General features: G+C 38.9%; 1 protein-coding gene and 1 pseudogene across 3 annotated transcripts; one reads left to right on the top strand and one right to left on the bottom strand.

Moving 5' to 3' along the window:
* Positions 1-1,405: 1,405 nt before the first annotated feature.
* LOC146613217 (chemokine XC receptor 1-like) lies at positions 1,406-2,410 on the bottom strand (annotated as a pseudogene).
* A 7,418-nt stretch (positions 2,411-9,828) lies between these two features.
* plxdc2a (plexin domain containing 2a) lies at positions 9,829-17,728 on the top strand. Of its 3 annotated transcripts, XM_085377278.1 has the most exons (15): positions 9,829-9,919; positions 10,594-10,598; positions 11,922-12,125; positions 12,280-12,423; positions 12,632-12,701; positions 13,090-13,212; positions 13,360-13,478; positions 13,553-13,652; positions 13,754-13,849; positions 14,002-14,083; positions 14,982-15,042; positions 15,127-15,346; positions 16,148-16,183; positions 16,618-16,772; positions 17,513-17,728. In XM_085377278.1, the coding sequence occupies exons 1-15, from the start codon at positions 9,829-9,831 to the stop codon at positions 17,726-17,728; spliced, it is 1,722 nt and encodes a 573-aa protein (XP_085233404.1). The 3 variants fall into 3 exon arrangements, with proteins under 3 accessions (XP_085233404.1, XP_085233402.1, XP_085233401.1); XM_085377276.1 differs by lacking the exon at positions 10,594-10,598 and having other exon boundaries at positions 11,899-12,125; XM_085377275.1 differs by lacking the exon at positions 10,594-10,598 and having other exon boundaries at positions 11,899-12,125; positions 15,127-15,349.
* The last annotated feature ends 498 nt before the right edge of the window (positions 17,729-18,226 follow it).

Raw genomic sequence — 18,226 nt, 5'->3', positions numbered from 1 at the left:
TAAACCATTGTGAATCCCTTTCATCTGCTTTGGTGTAAATGAAAGTAACAACAGGGGCACTGGAGAGGCACTCGGTGTCTCTATGATCTTTCCACTCCGTTACATGTACAGGGAAATGGCCCCCTCTGCCTTGGTCATGGATACTTCTTTAAGACACTGTGGCTAGCCTGGTCACGCCCCACAGCTTACGTATAAAACAGCTGTTAAGACGTGAAACCGGTGGTGGTTTGATCGGAGGACGGCAGAGGTTTCAGGATGATGGAATAGGTTGTAATAATGCAGACCTTCTCTGGATGAGTCATGTGCTCTTCTTTCACCGTCAGATTTATCCAGACCACGTGGATTTATGCACACACAACCCACAGCAGTTATTAATAGGATCAGTTTTCCTGATATCAAAAACATGTTGATTTTCCTAAATTGTAATGGCATTTTTGAAGAGAAACACGTGTAAAACCTGCACACACTGTTTTATTAGTCACTCAGACTATCATTGATCATTATTGAAAGAAATTGTCATGGTCCTGCGACCATGACTCAGTGACTTTATGTTTATGTTCTTTATTGTTATTACTTTCATTATTATTCATGGCTGTTTTGGGATGGTTTGTGTTTGGGATTTTAGACACTGGGTTCTGGGTTTGTGCTCCCTCTGTTGGTCCCTGGTGTTAGTGTTCCCCTGTCTCGTCAGGTTAATCAGGTCCAGCTGTTTCCCCCACCTGTGTGTGATTTCCCAGTGTCTCTTTGTGTATTTATAGTGTGTGATTTCCTCTGCTCCTCGTCGCGTCGTCTGTGTTCATACCCTGTGAAATCCCCTGCGTGCTCTCCCTGCTGTTCTCCCTTCATGTTCAGGTTTGCCACTCCTTTGTGTAGTTTCACCCAGTTTAGTTCATCCTTAGTTCTGTTTTGCCATCTCCACTTTATGTTTGATATTGTCAATAAATCTCCTTCACATCTGAGTAAGTGCTGCATTTGAGTCCTCCTTTCCACTCTTCACACGGCCGCTGCCCCGGACCGTGACAGAAATATGTGTTTAAAAAATGTCCATTGTTAGTATAACACTCTTCTCACATTGGCACATTGCTGGGAGTGCATCATTTCAAAATTTACCACTGGCCAAATCTGGCCCTTACACTTCACAGTAGTGACACCATAAAGTAGTGCTGTCAGTGCATTTTTTGTCAGTTCGGCCTGCCATGGCATTATACAGAATTTTGTTAGAAGAGAGAAGTGAAAACGGCTTCACTGAACTTCAGCAACAGTTTATTTTTTTTACACAAAACAGTGTGAATGCAAAGGAATGCAGTGAAATGCACATATGTTGTTGTTTTCTTAACTGGCTCAATGAAAAACTGAAAAATAGATATTATGTAAAAGCATTTACAAATTAAATCAATATGTAAATTTAAGACAGATTGTTTAATGGATAGTCATGCAGGTCCTCGTTGACAGCAGTACTTTGTTCTGTGAAAACAACTTTCTGGCTAATAGTTGTGTTCCGGCCAGTGTCTCTCTCCCTGTTCTTCCTGCACACATTTTCACAGTGCAAAAGATTCAACAGATGCTTTCGCAACTTCTGTGAGATCATATACAGCAGAGGGTTCATGCAGCAATGAGAATAGGCAAGCATTTCACAAATACGAGACGTGATAGCCAACCGTTCCTGTGTTTTACAACCTTTGGGTGTATAGAGAGAATTGATTAAAAACATAATATGGTATGGCCCCCAGCAAATGAAAAATGCTGCAACAATACACAACAGCACAGCTACAGTCCTGTGCTTCTTTCTGTTTAAAGCTTGTAAAACCTTCTTGAGGATGGCAGAATAGCAGAAAATAACAATGGCAAATGGGAGGAAGAATAGCAGCGACACTTGGAGGTGTTGCCCGAGGTTGTCTTCAGATGTCTCTCAATAGGTATAATTCTCCCAGTTTCCCACCTTTGTGATCACAGCTTCCCTCAGGGATGCAGAGATGCTGATGACCCAGGCAGCTACACAAGCACCAATTGCGTACTTCTTTCTATCTAGTTTGTTCAGCTGGTTGTGCAGCACCACAGTAATGAAACGATCCACTGTCATCGCAGTCAGCAGAATGACACTGCTGTACAGACCAACAAAGAATGCAGCAGTTATGAATTTGCAGGAAAGGTCTCCAAAGACCCAGTGGTGTAGATAATCAACAGCCCAGAATGGAAGTGTGATGGTGAAGATCAAATCAGAGCAGACCAGGTTCAGGATGAAAATATTTGTGATACTTTTCAGGTTCTCGTAGATGAAAAGGACACATAAGAGGAGACCGTTGCCTATGACACTGATGATGAAGATCAATATGAACAAAGTGCCAGTAAAGGTTGGAAAGTTAACCTCACATAGATAATGTTCTTCTTCAGTTGTGTAGTTGCTTTCCATTGTCAAGTTTCTATAAAACACAAACACAAAACTAGATTTTTAAAATGTAATTAAACACATTAACTAAGCAATTTTCTTTATGGGAATTTCTTTTTTTATATTTTAGTTTTTGTATGATCTGTAAAACACAGAGTAATAAAGCACCAAATTAGGAGAAGAGGCACAGCAAATACTGATCAACTTACCCCAAGCATCAGCCATCAATTTCCTGTGCTGGAAAGGTTTTGATGTTCTTAAGTAAACTTATAGTTCCTCTTTTTAAGTTAGTCAGAGCACTGCCTTAAAGGAAAGCACACATTTTTTTTAACATTGTTTGTCATACTTTTTACTGACAAATAACTGTCTACAAGCATCCTGCATCAGTCGTACCAGACATCAGAAAATAATATAACCTATAAAATCTGACAAGAGCTGTGTTGAAACTTTAAAGGTTATCATTTTGAAAGCTCCAGTTTGTATTTTGCTTTTTGTTTCATTTTTTTTAATGTTGTTGTGTTGTACTATTTGTAAGGCAAACCATGCGTAGCCAGTATTAAACTTCAGTGCACAAACATTTCATATTTTAAGATCTTTAAATATTTCTCCAGGATATCAGGATATCTTATTTATGTGTTATGCCTTCAACATTAGTCAAGAAAAATATAATGTAAATTTAAGTAAAAGGAATGAAAGTCAGACAGTGTTGACCTGACTCTCAAAATGGACCATTTCAAATGAAATGTGTTTAAGCACAATTGTATGACACTTTGTTCTGATGTTAATCTATTAGACCTACGAATAACACATAAAGCAAGTCATTGGGGGTTATTGAGTCAGCAAAAACAAATGCATTTGAATCCAAAGGAAGTCTGCACAGTCAAACTTGAGATAAGCAAATGTTGACCTTTATTGTAGCTTAATGGCGCTTAAGAATAACAAAGTCAAAAAAACACTTGAGGGGCAACACGAAGAAAGTTCAACAAAGCCAGCCTTTCTTTTAGTTAGCTGCCTTAACAAAACCTAAAAGAGAGATGAACAGATACCCGTCAGAGATAACAGGTATGGATGCATATCAGCCTTTTCTGTTAGACTTTCTACTTGTGATTCTGTGCAAATGTAACAGGGTCATAAATCACATCTTGTTATAATTACACAAAACGTGTTATTAATACCTGACTGTTAGGACCTCCAAGCCTGTAGTTATGTTCATTATCAGTTAGGGCCCCTCCTCATTGTTCTTCTTCTTTGGTGCAACCCTATAAATACAGTGTACCTAGGGTTGCCAACTCCCTGAAAAATAAATAAGGGACACCTCGTGGCCAGGGCCGGGCGACCCAGTTGTCTTCACCCTTCCCAGTGTGGTGAATTTTCTAGCTCTTTTTTTGTGTGTGAAATTATTTTTTTAACCATTTGACTTGAAGTTGATTTAAGTAGATGCATATTCTATTCTTTGTGATATGAACACATGTGAAACAAATGATCATTTAGCCATTTATTTTTAGCTCAAAATGACAACATTAACACAATAAAACAGGTCTCTTTCTTAAACAGAAGCCTGTCATGCTTAACTTTTGAGAATATAAGTAAATCTTTCTTTAAAAGAACTTTGTCCTGCTTAAGTTAAAATAATAGAAAACAATAGAAAGAAAAATATTCTTGTAACAGTGCACATTTAGTGCATTTAGTACAATTGGCTTCAGTTGAGGTATTATTTCAGCTTTTCTAATGCTAATCAGCTGCTCCTGTTTGTAAACCCGCTTGTTCCCATGATTACGCATCATAACTCATCATCATTATTCATCTATGTATTACTTTTATGTATTAGTCATCAATTTGTTGTAATCATCTATCCTTGCAGTTGTTTATTACACAAAATAAGTTATATTATCACACTTCTGGCCACATAGCGCTGATATTCACTGCACATGCCCATATTAACTTTTTCCAGCCAGGTGTTTTCCTTTTCCCATTCTTCCCTTTCTCTGAGGGGAACAAACATTGCTGCTCAAACGCTGGGCTCACACTGTGCGGTTTTAGGCCCATTTTGAGCCGATTTTTGAGTGATCGGACCGATTTTGGCCTTCATCGTGCATCGTGTAGTATACGTGGGGTGACGAGAAGCGATTAACACCTCACGACCAGCTCCCGATTATCAATCGCTCGTGAGGGTGTCACCACAGGCGCTCACACTGCTCGCGCGCAAACACGTAAACGTCGGTGAAAAAGACGGAGCAGCACGGCTGTGCAGCGTGTGATCTGGACACAAGTGATGGAGGCACAACTTGTAGAACTTTGGAAAGCTCATCCGAGCCTTTTCGATGTGGCATCACAAAAATTATCACGACCACAACAACCGTGAAAACAGTTGGATTTACACTGCTGCTCAATCACAGCTGCCTGATCAATGTTTTTCATTAGCAATTTAGAAAAGTTGATGGTGGTGGTGTGTCTGTGTGAGTGAAAGACAGAGAGAGCGAGCGACAGATTTTCTGTTATAACCTTCATGTTATGGAGACACAGTGTGAGCACTCAGGTCAGGCATCAGAGCATCGGGCGGAATAGTGTGAGACCCTGCACGTGACCTACCAACTTCTAACCCCTGTGAGTCAATCGTGCAGTTTGAGCAGGAGCTGAATATCGCGACTGAAAAAATCGCACAGTGTCTGCCCAGCATTAGGTGTACTGTCATCCGAGACTTGCACCGCAGTGTCGGCGTTTGTTTCCCTGTTGGCCATGCTTCTTGTTGTGGTCATCTGTTGTCTTCCGGTATTTTCTCTGTAAGCGACCTTTCCTCGACCAATGAGATGAGCGGTAATCTGAATTGTCATACTCGAATTGTCATAAGTGTGCTGTCAGCTCATTGGTCACAAAGCAGGAGAGGGGCTGGGAATTATGTTTTCAAACAAAGCGTTAATTCCATTAACATTTATAGACTACTTTTGATTCTCACTGTATTATGGGACAAAGTGCGTCCCTTATTAGCTCAATACGGGACGTGTACTTTTGTTTCTAAATACGGGACGATTCCGTATTTTAAGGGACGGTTGGCAACCCTAAATGTACCCCTTTTGCCTCTCCCCTTTTCTATAATTCCCCTGTGGGAGAGGTGGGTGTCATTTCTTTCCAAAACTGTAAAACACACATATAATTTAGCCATCTGGGTGGCTATAATTTAGCCACCCAGATGTTTCTGATTGCAATTTTAGTTCAATTATTGTCATCATTATGCCTGTTTTTTGTTAGATGCTATAAATGTGTAGTATGTGTGTGCCACATATGTGTTCTAGGAAACGTGAATGCTAGCATGAATAGATAATTCTTGCTAGCTTGGAAGTTGTGGTGGGTTGAGCTAACCCTCTTCCCCGCTGTTTGTATTTGGTTATAGGAGCTGGAGTGGGCAAGCTATTTATTTGGAGGTCTTTCTTTCTTTTACCTTTTATCGTCAGGATCACACACAACCCAGAAACACACCGGTTACACTCACTCACAAAAAGGGGCACTTTGTGGATCATGTGACTCTTCTTCTGCACAAAATTATCCTCATGAGCGCTACCTATTCCAAACTGGAGACATCATCATCATCATTAAAAAAAAATATGACAGCAAAATGCAACTTGGCTGCAAATAAGACTAAAATAAACAATTCAAGCTAATACTTTCAACACTATTTGTGCTATCTGTGCTGCTTTCTATTTGTCAGACAATCTGTGCTCTGAAACTCTGAATACATTTAAGCATTAAAGTTTAAATCTATAAAGGAAACATCAAAATCACTTTCGTTTGTGGGCAATACATTAATATTATATAGCAGCAGATTAGAAACATAAGAACATTTACACATTTTCTGCTTCATTAAATCAGTATCAGTATATAATATTTAATGTTACAGCTGGGCTTCATTCAGAGAGTATAGGTATGCTTTATTCCTAAGTTAGAGAAGCTATACACAACAACAACAAAAAAATCTGTAATCACGTGGCACCTACAGCCATTTTTAAATCAATACTTAGAAACTTATAAAATAAACTATTCCCAACTAGGTTATGTATCCAGCACAGGTTACCACATTTTAGGGGGGTGTTCATACCCTTTACTCAAAGTTCAGTGCTGAGCCGAGTTGTTGCGGTGTTGTTTTTCCTCATTTAAAAAAAGAGTAGCAGATTTTTTTCCATTTCTGGTCTAGCACAGTTTAGCAAAGAAAACCATGTAAATAAGTAAAATATTACAATATTCCTACATTACCAACCTCTAGAAGTTTAGACAGAGAAAACATTCAGTGCCACAATGTCAATATGAAGTGAAGCTAAATTCTCCCTAGACATTATGCCTACCAGGACTGTTTCATCTGATACCCTATCTCTGAACTTATCATGCAGGGTCATTTTCTTTATTTAAACAGAACCAACCTTGATGACAAAAAATAATAGCAATGGCCTGTTTTTCCTAAAATGAAACCATTATGAACACAAACAACAAACATTGTAGCTTTACTGTATGTTGAATTAGTGGCTATGTGGCGTGAGGTAAGCAATGCATTTTGAGGAAGCCAGCACATTTCTCGGTGATGAATTTAAATACCACAGTAATGCTGCCTCTACTGGAACACCGTCAGACATGCATTTCCATGTTTTACAATGTCATCGGGTGAGACTATTACACTCTAAATTTAATCTGTGTGCTTTTGAAATGTTACGCTGTGTTCTATGAAAGTCAGTTCTTTTTGTCTGTTCTAAATAAAGAAGTTTTCTTTTCAGTTGCTATGCAGTTTAGTAAGAATTTTCTCTCTCTTTTTTTTTGTTGTTGCATATTTAAGTGTTTTTCCCATGACATTTATGAATATATAAAAGAAATGAAGAAAATAATGAACTGTTAAGCTTAATGTTCCTTTCAAAATTAATTTAATGTTGAACTAAAATAACTCCCAACTACCATGTGTTGAGAAATGAAGGTTGAAAACTGGAGAATGTAAAGAGTGCAATTTTTTTAGTTGACTACCCTCACAACCACTATAGATCCAGGGAGGGAACAAGATAAGACTTAGCTGATTATAGGAAGATAGTCAAGACAGGCCAAAAATCAACTGTAGGCTTTCTTGTTGCCTGTCCTGTTCGGCACTGTAGCAATCAGAATTATTTTCTGAAGACCAACAAAAAAGCCCAATGGATTTATTTTTCCAAGTGGATTGTTATGGCTTTGTCATACTGGTCCACTTGATTTATCTTTATTATTGTTATTTATTTATTTATTTAAACTTTAGAGTTACTACAAATGGAACAGACATGACTGGGGGATAGGAAAGGGAAAGACATAGACAAGAGAAGTTCAAGAAAACAAGAAGGAAAGAAAAACAGAGGTGAGAGGGACGGTGAGAAAAGACACTAAAAATCTGCTGGATCATCTACTGGAACGGGGGGAAGGAAAACAAGCAAAAACAGAACAACAGAGTAGGGAGACCACAGCAACAACCTAGATAAGTATAAGTAACAGTAAATAATCAATATTGAATGTTACTGAGCAGCACGTAAGTCTGTGAGCACCGTGTATACACCTATGTGCACGCAGACACAAACATGCATTCCCACCCTCATGCACACATATACAAATAGTCAGCATTCGCCCAATGTGGAGACAAACAGAAATGAACACTGTAGACACACTCACACTCCCCAAACATACTCTATACCCCCAGGTCCAGGTACCATCACCCCCAGAGGGGCAATCCACCCCCAGACCCAGGAGATGTTGCCCTTGGCCCTGTGGTGAAGACAAGCAGACCGCCCCTGGTCCTACAGCAGCAGGGAGGCCCAGCATCCCAGACCCTGACCAGGCCGCTGACTCCTCCTCCTGCTACTTGTTCAACAGTCCTGGGTCTTCTGTGTTGTATTTTTCATTTCATTCAATGTTTCCACTTTGGACAGTCCCAAGTTTGGACTGCAAGCATGCAGGCCAGTTCAGTAGGACTCATTGTGTGCTGTAATAGATGCAATACACATTTTAACATAGTCATTGTGAGCATGTTACTCTAAAACTAAAACATGATAACCTGCATTTATGGATGGTGCGATGAACTGTGTTCATAGACCGTTGCAAAATATTGAAAAAAGTATTGTCTCACACATCAAAATCATTGTTTTCAGGTATTCAAATCAATTCCACATTTCCACAAGTTCAAATCACTTCCACGGATGTGGAAAATCAAACATTCAATATATTTTATATCTTCTTTAGGTTTCTGAAAAGATATGGACTTATGAGATTTGTATGTCATTACATTCTGATTTTATCTAAATATTCAACCTGTAATATCACAGAAATTTAGGCATTTTGTTTGTTCTAATATGTGGCATATTATTAGTGAAATAAGCGGTAATGAATCAGCATACTCAAATAAATGCATAACTCATACTAGTCCCACGAGTGGGTTGCTTTGTCCTTTTCTCAGTTGCACAATCGTGCGCCATCCAACGGGAAAGGTTGGAGCTGCGTGGATGACCTGGTGCATTCACTTGTTCCCCGTAATCGTGAAACTTCAATGCAGATTAAGATAAGATAGATCTGTAATGTCACTGTTACCAGAAACACAGTTTGGCATCTCTCCATTTGTAGGTGCAGGTTTTTGCATTCAACATTCTTTGGATAGAAGAGTGAGATAGACAGAGGATACTCAGGTTGTTATTAATGTGAATGTAGGTGCAGGTGAAAAAAGAGCAAACTCTCATAACGTCTTCTAACAGTTAGAAATTTGAGTGTATGATTGAGTTAAGATACATCCTGGCAGTGTGTGTGATTTCTTTTGCTCTTTATATCTGCAAGACGATTATGATGTGGGACACTTTAGTCTTAATTTTGGTGCTTTTGGTTACCTTATAATACTCATGCATGCATGGATTTTTATGTATTTGTCAAACATTGTAATTGCAGAATTGTGCACTGTGCACATCACAGGTTAAAACAGTCACAGGAATGATATAGTTAGTAGCCTAAGCCCAAGTTTTCTGTCAGTACCTTAGGCCAATGCAGTATACTGGTTGAGATGCACAGATTCTTTTTCAAAAACATTTTGATTTATTCAAATAAAATTCAGACAAATAAAAAAGAAATTAAATTAAATCAATGAAATGACGTTGAAGATGCTGATCAATACGACAGTGCCTGAATGCAACGTTTCCTGCAGCGTTTGACTTTGTTGCAGACTGAACTGATGCAGAGAAGGCTTGCTGATGATGAACACCGATGGAGTTGGACATCAACATCACATGAGGATACATAAATATCTAACTTTGCTTCGTCTGCTTTTTTTTTCTCCTTTCTTTTCTCTTCAAAACACTGGACTGCATTTGTCTTTTTAAATAGATAACTGCCATCAGTGAAAGAGTGAAGAATCTGTTCGGGATAATTAATGAGTTTCTCTGCGCTCAGAAACTGGAGCTACAGGAAGGATGGCGACGACAAAGACGGTTTATCTCGTCAGATGTCTGGTCTTTGTTCTCCAGCTTGAAATCAGCTTCATGAGGCTAAAATCTGCCTACGGTGAGTCATAAAAATGTAATTGACACCAGCTACAAAAAGCACAGACCCACATCGTGAATTAAGTGTTAATTATATTATTAATTTTATTTAGACAATTTTTAAATCACTTTTTCCTTTTTAACATTTATTTGTTGTCATTAGGCTAATAATGGGTTGGCTGTCATGAAGTGTAACCTTTTCTGAATATGCTTACAGTGTCCATATTTCTTACCATAGTACTGACAGCCCGATGGCCTTTCAGTTATTTTAGTGCCAAATCACAAATTTAACCTCCTGCTTTGAAAGCAGTGATTTATTTATTTATTATTTTAAGACGGCAAACTAATGAAATGTTTAACCACGCTGTTTTGTTGCTGCTGCTTTGTGTAATAGAGTTCACGTCTGTAAGAAAATCTAACACATCTTGCGTGGAAGCACCTATTGGCATTTGCTGTGGCGTGTTTTGAGCCCCGACAGTTACCGTGTGACAGATTCATGGACACATCACCCACTGATGTCTGGCCTCACACGCCAGGTCCTGGAGCTCCTGGTGTGAAGAATGTGAAGCATGCCTCCACTGTCCGCTGTGAAAGGAAAAGTTAGGACACTGTTGTCACTGGAAGGGAAGAGTGACCACATGTTTGCCACATGGCACCCACTGAGGAACTGTTTACATCCAGCCGGACATGTAAAAGAGCGAGTTTGCTTTACGTTTTAGACATCGTATTGTCCATATCTAATCTCTTTAATATCTAATAATCAAAGATTATTTTAATGCTGTTAAAATAATCTTTTAATCTGTTTAAGCTTTTTAGTTTGCGGTGTTTCAGTAAAGCTGATGCACTCTAATACAGCAGCCTCACAGCATACAGACTGTTTTTGGCAAGGTGTTGTTTTACAGGATTTGGTTTGTGCTACTGTTAAAAATGCTTAAATAAAATAGTCATATTTTGTTCTTGGAAATGTGCTCAATACGACATAATGCAATTTAGCACACAAACCACACCCTCTGAAGTGACGTAAGAAAAGCCAGAACTTTCTGAAAGGGTTCATATAAGAAACTGATATTATAAACTTTGTGGATGTAAAGTTTATGACAGCACGTCGTGTTAAAATACAATTGATGTTCTTAATTATTTAATGGCTACTGTGATACACAGGTTTTTGTGAGTTTTTCAGCATTGTCAGTCAATTTTTGTTGTTATTGAAAACAATTAATACGTTGCACAAACACATTTTTTAGGAATACATTTGGAAAAAATGACGGATGTAGAGAAGTTATACAAATTAATACTCATTTCATTTCTTTTTTTAAATTTGTTTGAAGGTTCAATCAGATCAGACTTTACAGAGTTAATTAGAAAAGCGAAATTGTAATTAGAAAACAAAATTTTTCATTTTAAATTATGTGTTTGTTTGTTTACTGATTTGGAAAACAAATCAGTACCTTAAAATGGAGAGAAGTAAATGAAAAGCCTCAAGAGATCATATTTGAGAGGTACATTTAATATTTTCGATTTTATTTAAAACTTTGTCAGTTTGGTATTTTTGTAAGCGCTCAAGTTACAGTAAGTTAGTGATCTGCTGAATATTATATTGTCAGATTTTGCTTTATCTACTACATCTGCTAAATCCACTAAATCTGTTCACTGGACTCTTCAGTCAATAGATGTTTAATTAGATTTGTTATGATGTTTGATTATAACCCCTTTGTCTTTTATAAGTATAGATTTTTAAAAGTTTTTTTTTTATATCAGAATAAAAGAGAAAATTGCAAAAAAAACCCCAAACAAAGCAAAACAACAACAAAAACAACAAAAAGACAGAACTAAAAGCACTGGTTTATAATAAATTGATTTATGATAAGATACATATAAAGCCCTATAAAATGCTTCATACAACAAATGCATAATTTTTTTATTTGGCTACATTGTTGTTGTCTCATTAAAAATTCTAATCTAACCAACCTATTTTCTTTGCTCTCCTCTGTTACTTCTTAGGAGTCTACCCTGCCAACATGCAGGAGCCGTCTCCTCCAGAGCAGAGGTTACATATAATCTCTGTGAACCACCAGCCCAGAGAACGGAGGTGGGCATCTAGGCCCAGGTCCGAGGCCCCTGACAGGACTGCAGATAAACGAGGCCACTACAGAAACCAACACCAGTCAGAGGAGTCAGATCCAAATGTAATGATGGAGGATGAGCCCAGTAATTCTACACAGATCGTAGTAAGGTTATTCTGCTGCAAAGACATTCAACAGCAGATAGAGTTAATGTAATATAAATATTACTGTACTACTGATTTAGTGTTTAAAAAAGGGTACATGCAAAGATGTGATAAGAACATATAATAACATATATAATAAATATCTGCTGTTGTAGGATATGAATAATGTCTACTACACATCTAAAATCTATGCTCCTGGAGATGCAGCTGGTAAAGAGCTGTGGGTCAACATCAGTAAAATGGAGGCGGATCAGCAAAAGGTCCGTGGCTTCCTGCCCAGAACTCACCGACAAGCTGAGGTAAGAGATCAGTCTGTGAAGAAATAACTAAAATAGGAACATTTCAAATTTGTGGGGGGTGAAGTGGTTTATTTTCCAGGTATGATGTCCAGACTGTCTTGTACACCTTTCATATTAGTTTTATAGTTTCATCTTCTTCCTAAATAAAGACAAAAAAACAACAACTTTCTTTTACCTAATTTCCTGCTTTATGTTTCTGTGCTTCCAGAGAGTGAATCTTTCCTTTGACTTTCCTTTTTACGGCCATTTACTCAAAGAAATCACAGTTGCAACTGGAGGTGAGTCTTTAACTACACTCAGTGTTGTTTCTGTGGAGGTTGTGAGCCCAAAGCTGCACGTGTCAGGAAATCCCATCACCTTCTTCAAATCTAAGAATAAACACACTTTTGTTAGTTGGAATTCCACCTACTTAATAAATATATTAGTTTATTAAATGGTAATAAATAATTGTTACTTGCATATTTTGAAGTTTTATTGGGGCAGTATCAATGCCTGAGCTTTAGTGAGTCAAAGATCTGACCGTTGCATTGACAGGAACAAAGTACATACCGTAAGTTAAATTAATGACTGTGTCTACAAGCAATTTACATGACAGCTGTCAGCGTCAACTGATTATAATGTATAATAAGTTACTGATGCTAACAGCTGCACATCTTTTCCTACCAGGTTTTATTTACACTGGAGACATAATCCATCGGATGCTCACAGCCACTCAGTACGTCGCTCCTCTGATGGCAAATTTCGACCCGAGCCTGTCGAAAAACTCATCTGTGTTTTACTTCGATAACGGTGGGAACTGTTGATCTTATTTATTTACTAGACTAAATATTTTTACTGAATAGACGCCCTAACATGTGCTGCATAAGGTTGGCAGGGAACGTGCAAACATGCGTACAAAACATTACAGTATTGTGTGTGCCCATGTCCATCCATTAGGCACAGCATTGGTGGTTCAGTGGAACCACCTTCACCTCCAGGACAACATCAGCGTGGGAGCTTTCACCTTCCAGGCCATTCTGCACAGTGACGGGCGGATTGTCTTTGCCTACAAAGAGGTGGCTTTTCTTCTCTCTTTTGTGTCCATCTTTTAAAACAAAGTAAATTTATTCATGCAGTTTTTACCTCATAGATTCCTATTAGCATCAGCGACATCAGCTCTGAGAATCATCCTGTCAAAGTGGGCTTGTCCGATGCGTTTATGGTGCTTCGTGAGCTAGAGCAGATTCCCAGTAAGTTGAAAATTTGTCCTGTTAAAATTTCATCAAAATACTTTCTTTAATTATTAGCAGCTTATATGTGACATCTTTATTTTCTATCCGACATGCGTCAGATGTTCGTCGGAGAACCATCTATGAGTATCACAAAGTCGACATTCCAGTGTCCAAAATCTCCCGTTTAATAGCGGTGGAGATGCTTCCTCTCCCTAGTAGGTTATTCCTATTTTTAATACCATTTGAACCAGTCAGTATTCAAAGAATGTATAATCTTTGTGCTACAGGATATTCTACTATTATGCTGTTTTATCTGCAGAAGGCAAAGCAGTTTCTTCCTCCTCACTCTCTTTGTCTGTCTTCTCAGCGTGTCTGCAGTTCTCCAGCTGTGGCCCATGTGTCACTTCTCAGATTGGCTTTAACTGCAGCTGGTGCAGTAAGCTACGAAGGTAACGTGGAAAAGCAGTCAAAGAGATCAAAGAGACCAGTGACTTTGCCACTATTTTAGGAATAGAAAATGTTTCATGGTCTAATGTGGATCCATTAAAATTAGAGAATATTTTTAGTTGAAGGCAGTTACAGTAAGTTTTTTTTTCCAGTGTGAAACTGAGGCATTTCTCACTTTGGATAAATATGAAAATATAATAACTGCATTATCTCTCATTTTAATAATAATGAATTTGAAGTATTTTGTACATGCAGCCTATTCAACCTCACAGTTTATCCATGAGAGTTTTTTGTTGTTGCCCAAAGTTTGTTCAGTTCAGCTCTCAGTCAGTTGCGGTTGCGCGTGCAGGGATACGCTCACTCACTCACACTCAGTAAACTTGATTCATAGGCGGTGCTTCCTGAGACTGTCTCATATCCTGTCACTGTGAGTAAACAGAGCAGGCTCGCAGAGTCATTCGCATGTCATTCACATACAGTACAGTCAACAGGAAGCCTGCGGGATAGTCAGCAACCCCAACTACCCGAATCTGGCCTAGCGACCTTAAGAGATGAATATACAAAGTTCACTGCAGTTAGCAGGAATATGCAGCCGAATCTCCTGTCAAGCACTGAAGAGTCTAATAAACTTATCTTTTAAATAAATAATTGTAATACATTTAGTGATTTGTGACAATGAAAAAGGTTTTTAAGCATCACTCATGGTGGTTTAAATATTTTGTGATTATTATCCACATCTCCAATAAATCATTTTAATTTTAATTTAAAAATAAATCATCAGCTGCCAGCATTAAGGTGGATAACTTAAATCTGGTTTTGGAAACATTCATCTCCATGAATAAAGCGGGTTGTGCTCTCACAGAGTGAAAATGTAACAGCAGTCATTTCATTCTTTCTCAGATGTTCCAGTGGTTTTGATCGTAAACGGCAGGACTGGGTTGACCTCGGCTGTCCAGAGGAGGTTCTTCTGCTTTTCTCCATAAAGATTGACCACATTAGAGCTTAGCACCATTAGCGTCAGTCTGAACACACTTTTGTTTCCCAGAGGCAGAATCTGCGATGTCCCCGGATGAATGAAGTCACAAATGCCACATCACATCACGGGAGACACCGAACCCCTCCAGTTACTGTGTCTGCAGGGCAGCAGAGGACATCTGGCATGACCTCCACCCCCGAGACTCCCACTTTCACCATTCCCTCAACACACAGCAGCATCAGCAGAGAAACAAAATCACATCCGCAGCGTCCCACCAACAAATCTGCAGGTGGTAAACTCACAAAGCTTTTTTATCTGCTTTAATAGTACTCATAGTTTGTTGTGACTGCTTGTCTGATCACACTCCTCATGCACATGTTTTCACTTGACTCTAATCAGAGAATCAATAAGAATAAAAAAAACGGTTTTGAAATCTAATTGAAATAATTTCTTTGCCTTGATTACACTTTTATTTTGTTTGCCTTATAAACAAATGTCAGTTTCTACTAACATAGAGGAGCGTGGATGCCTTTAATGGAATCCTTTTGATTGTTAACATTAAAATAAATCATCTTGAATGCTGAATCATCTGAGATCACTCTGTCGCTCTTTGTGCACCTCTGCAGCGCAGCCATCATTACGACCCCATGAATGAATGTTTGTTGTTGTTGCACAGTATCCATGCTTGGTGTGTTGTGGAACATCTGACAGGGTGGGGGTCAAGTGGCCAGCTATTTCCCAGCCCCCTGTTAGCTCATAGCTGAGCATATACAGCGCCATGTTAAATACTGCATGATGTCCTCAGTGTGCTGAAGGATGGCGTGATATACGTTCATCACTCTAGCAGAGTGAGAAAGACTCAATATCCGACTCAACCCAAAAAAATTTGTTGATTATCACTTTTTTCTTTCTTCTGCAGACTACGTTTTAAGTCAAGTCCACTGAAGTGAAAGCTTAGGAAGAGAAAATGAAGTTTACAGATTGCTCAGAAACCGCCACTTGTGAAATTTAACCAAAATATTTTTTAAAGTCATGTCACAGCATGTCATGTACTGTGTGCATTTAAAAGTCTTTGTTTTTTCTTTTCTAGATGGTGCAGAGACTGCTTTTCACATCAGTGATGCACGTAAGTCACTCACAGTCGAATGAAAGTGCCTCGTGCAGTTCTATTGGACCTGAAACGGTCTCTGCTTTCCAGCTCCTTAGTCCAAAGTGTGTGATGTTAAACTGCACCCGTGTGAGAATAGTGCATGTAATTTCCTTAACAAATTCACATCCAGCGAGTGTGTGTTGAGTCTTGCTTCCTCTGCGCTCTACCCAAGCAGTACCTCCGCCTTAGTCAAACACAGTGTTTCCCCATAGTGAGACTGTGTCTGAGGCAGGCCTCCTGTTGGGTTTCGTGTGAAAAAGCACCAATTCACACAATGTCGCAACTTAATGAACCTGATATTGTTCAAAGTTGGTAAATTTTTTATGTCGAGAAAAATGAAAAGTTAACATGACTGCAGAAGCATTTACATTTAAGTCTATGAGCTGAATCTGACCACTCTCTGTGTACAGCAGGAGAGGGGGAGAACACAGACACCTATGAGGCATCGCCGATGCGTCTGCTGGTGGGAGTCCTCGTAGTGATGGTCCTGCTGGCAGCAGCCATCTTTACATACATCTACGTGTATAACCACCCCACGTCCAGCGCCAGCCTCTTCTTCATGGAGGTGCGTCAACCTAAAATCAGCCAAGGGCACTAGTAGTACGGCTTAATTTATTTGAACCTACACTTGCCAACATTATATTTATGCAAAATCACGAGTTCCTAGATCCTTTTAATTCCCCCCTCTTTAAAATTAAACTGGAAATACAGTGAATTTTAATAAATTATCAGAAGCAAACCTAACACAGTAAACATTTGGTTAGATTTAATTTGGAGGAAACTACTCACATTTACTATGAAACTAGTTACTCAAACTTCCCTTTAAAACATGATTTTAAATTAATGTCCAGACATTGCTCAACAAAATTGAACTGAATTGAAATGAACTGTTTTAGCAACGTGGAAATATTTCCCATTGAGAAAAATACTTGAAGTGAACTTTAACTTTTTATTGTTTGGCTCTTATTTTACTCGACATTTGTTGTGAGAGCTCAGCCAAAAATTCTTCCATCAGTTGTTATAATATTCAGTGAAATATGGACTACACATGGACTTTACATACATTAAATACATCTAAATAGAAGTCAGTCTGATAAAAATGGGCAGAAATGAACACTTCTAAAGTGGAGCATTATGTTTGCTTTAGGTGAAATGTGATGAATGTTTATGTGATCTTCATGAGTGCTTGTTGTTGGACTGTAATGACTGCAGGAAATGGGGGGATAATAGAATGGGCACTATTTTTAATAGTTTTTTTTCCTTGAACTGTCTGCTAATTGTGCCCCCCCTCCACCAACCCCACAGCGACGCCCAACCCACTGGCCAATCCTAAAGTTCAGGCGAGGCTCGGGTCGTCCTTCCTACGCCGAGGTGGAAGCTCCTGGTCAGGACCGAGACAGCATCGTGGTCATCGATCCCAAAAAGTGTTTTGTGATTTCCGACAGACGAGAGAGCGAACAGAAAGAAGGATTCGTCATTCCTGATCAGAGGGAGCGCTTCCTAAGTTCAGAGAGCTCCTGACCAAAACTACAAATCCCACCATCCTTTGGGAAAGATCTGGTTCTCGATGGACGTCTTCTTCCTTTTTCAGATGCTACAGTTTATTTGTATTTAGCTGTTGCACTTTAAGGACAACAGCTGAGTACACAGAAACACAAAAACACCAAACCTCTATGAGGAAAGTGTTACGATTATGTTTATGCACCAGTTTTACCTCCTGTTTGTATCCATTTGGCCAGCCACAGCACTTTTATGAAGCATAAAGGACAAAATAATGAGTTTACGCTGCTCAGGTCATCCGCTCATTTTTACCACAGCTCCACAGAGAGCGCGAGATGATGCTGCTGAATGGTTTAAACCACCTCTCAAAGACGGCCTTTATTTTCCACAGCTGTCCTTCCCACACCTTCACAAAGAGGAATGTCATATTTGAGTGTCATTTCCTCATCTCAAAATTACAGACTAAATTCCTCACCGTTACACCCACATCCACCTGAGGTGGAAAACAGGATGCACAGT

Source organism: Diplotaxodon limnothrissa, linkage group LG18 (assembly GCF_057381915.1).
Source record: "Diplotaxodon limnothrissa isolate DT_005_m linkage group LG18, D_limnothrissa_male_GT1.1, whole genome shotgun sequence".
NCBI classification, from domain to species: domain Eukaryota; kingdom Metazoa; phylum Chordata; class Actinopteri; order Cichliformes; family Cichlidae; genus Diplotaxodon; species Diplotaxodon limnothrissa.
The sequence above is the reverse complement of the archived record's forward strand: the minus strand, read 5'-3'. Positions and strand labels throughout refer to the sequence as shown.

Bases quoted from the DNA above. Each gene is read 5' to 3' on its own strand.
- plxdc2a (XM_085377275.1), top strand. From the start codon at position 9,829: ATGGCGACGACAAAGACGGTTTATCTCGTCAGATGTCTGGTCTTTGTT. The intron at 9,920-11,898 runs GTGAGTCATAAA...GTTACTTCTTAG, and splicing joins GAGGCTAAAATCTGCCTACG to GAGTCTACCCTGCCAACATG. The intron at 16,773-17,512 runs GTGCGTCAACCT...CCAACCCCACAG, and splicing joins CCAGCCTCTTCTTCATGGAG to CGACGCCCAACCCACTGGCC.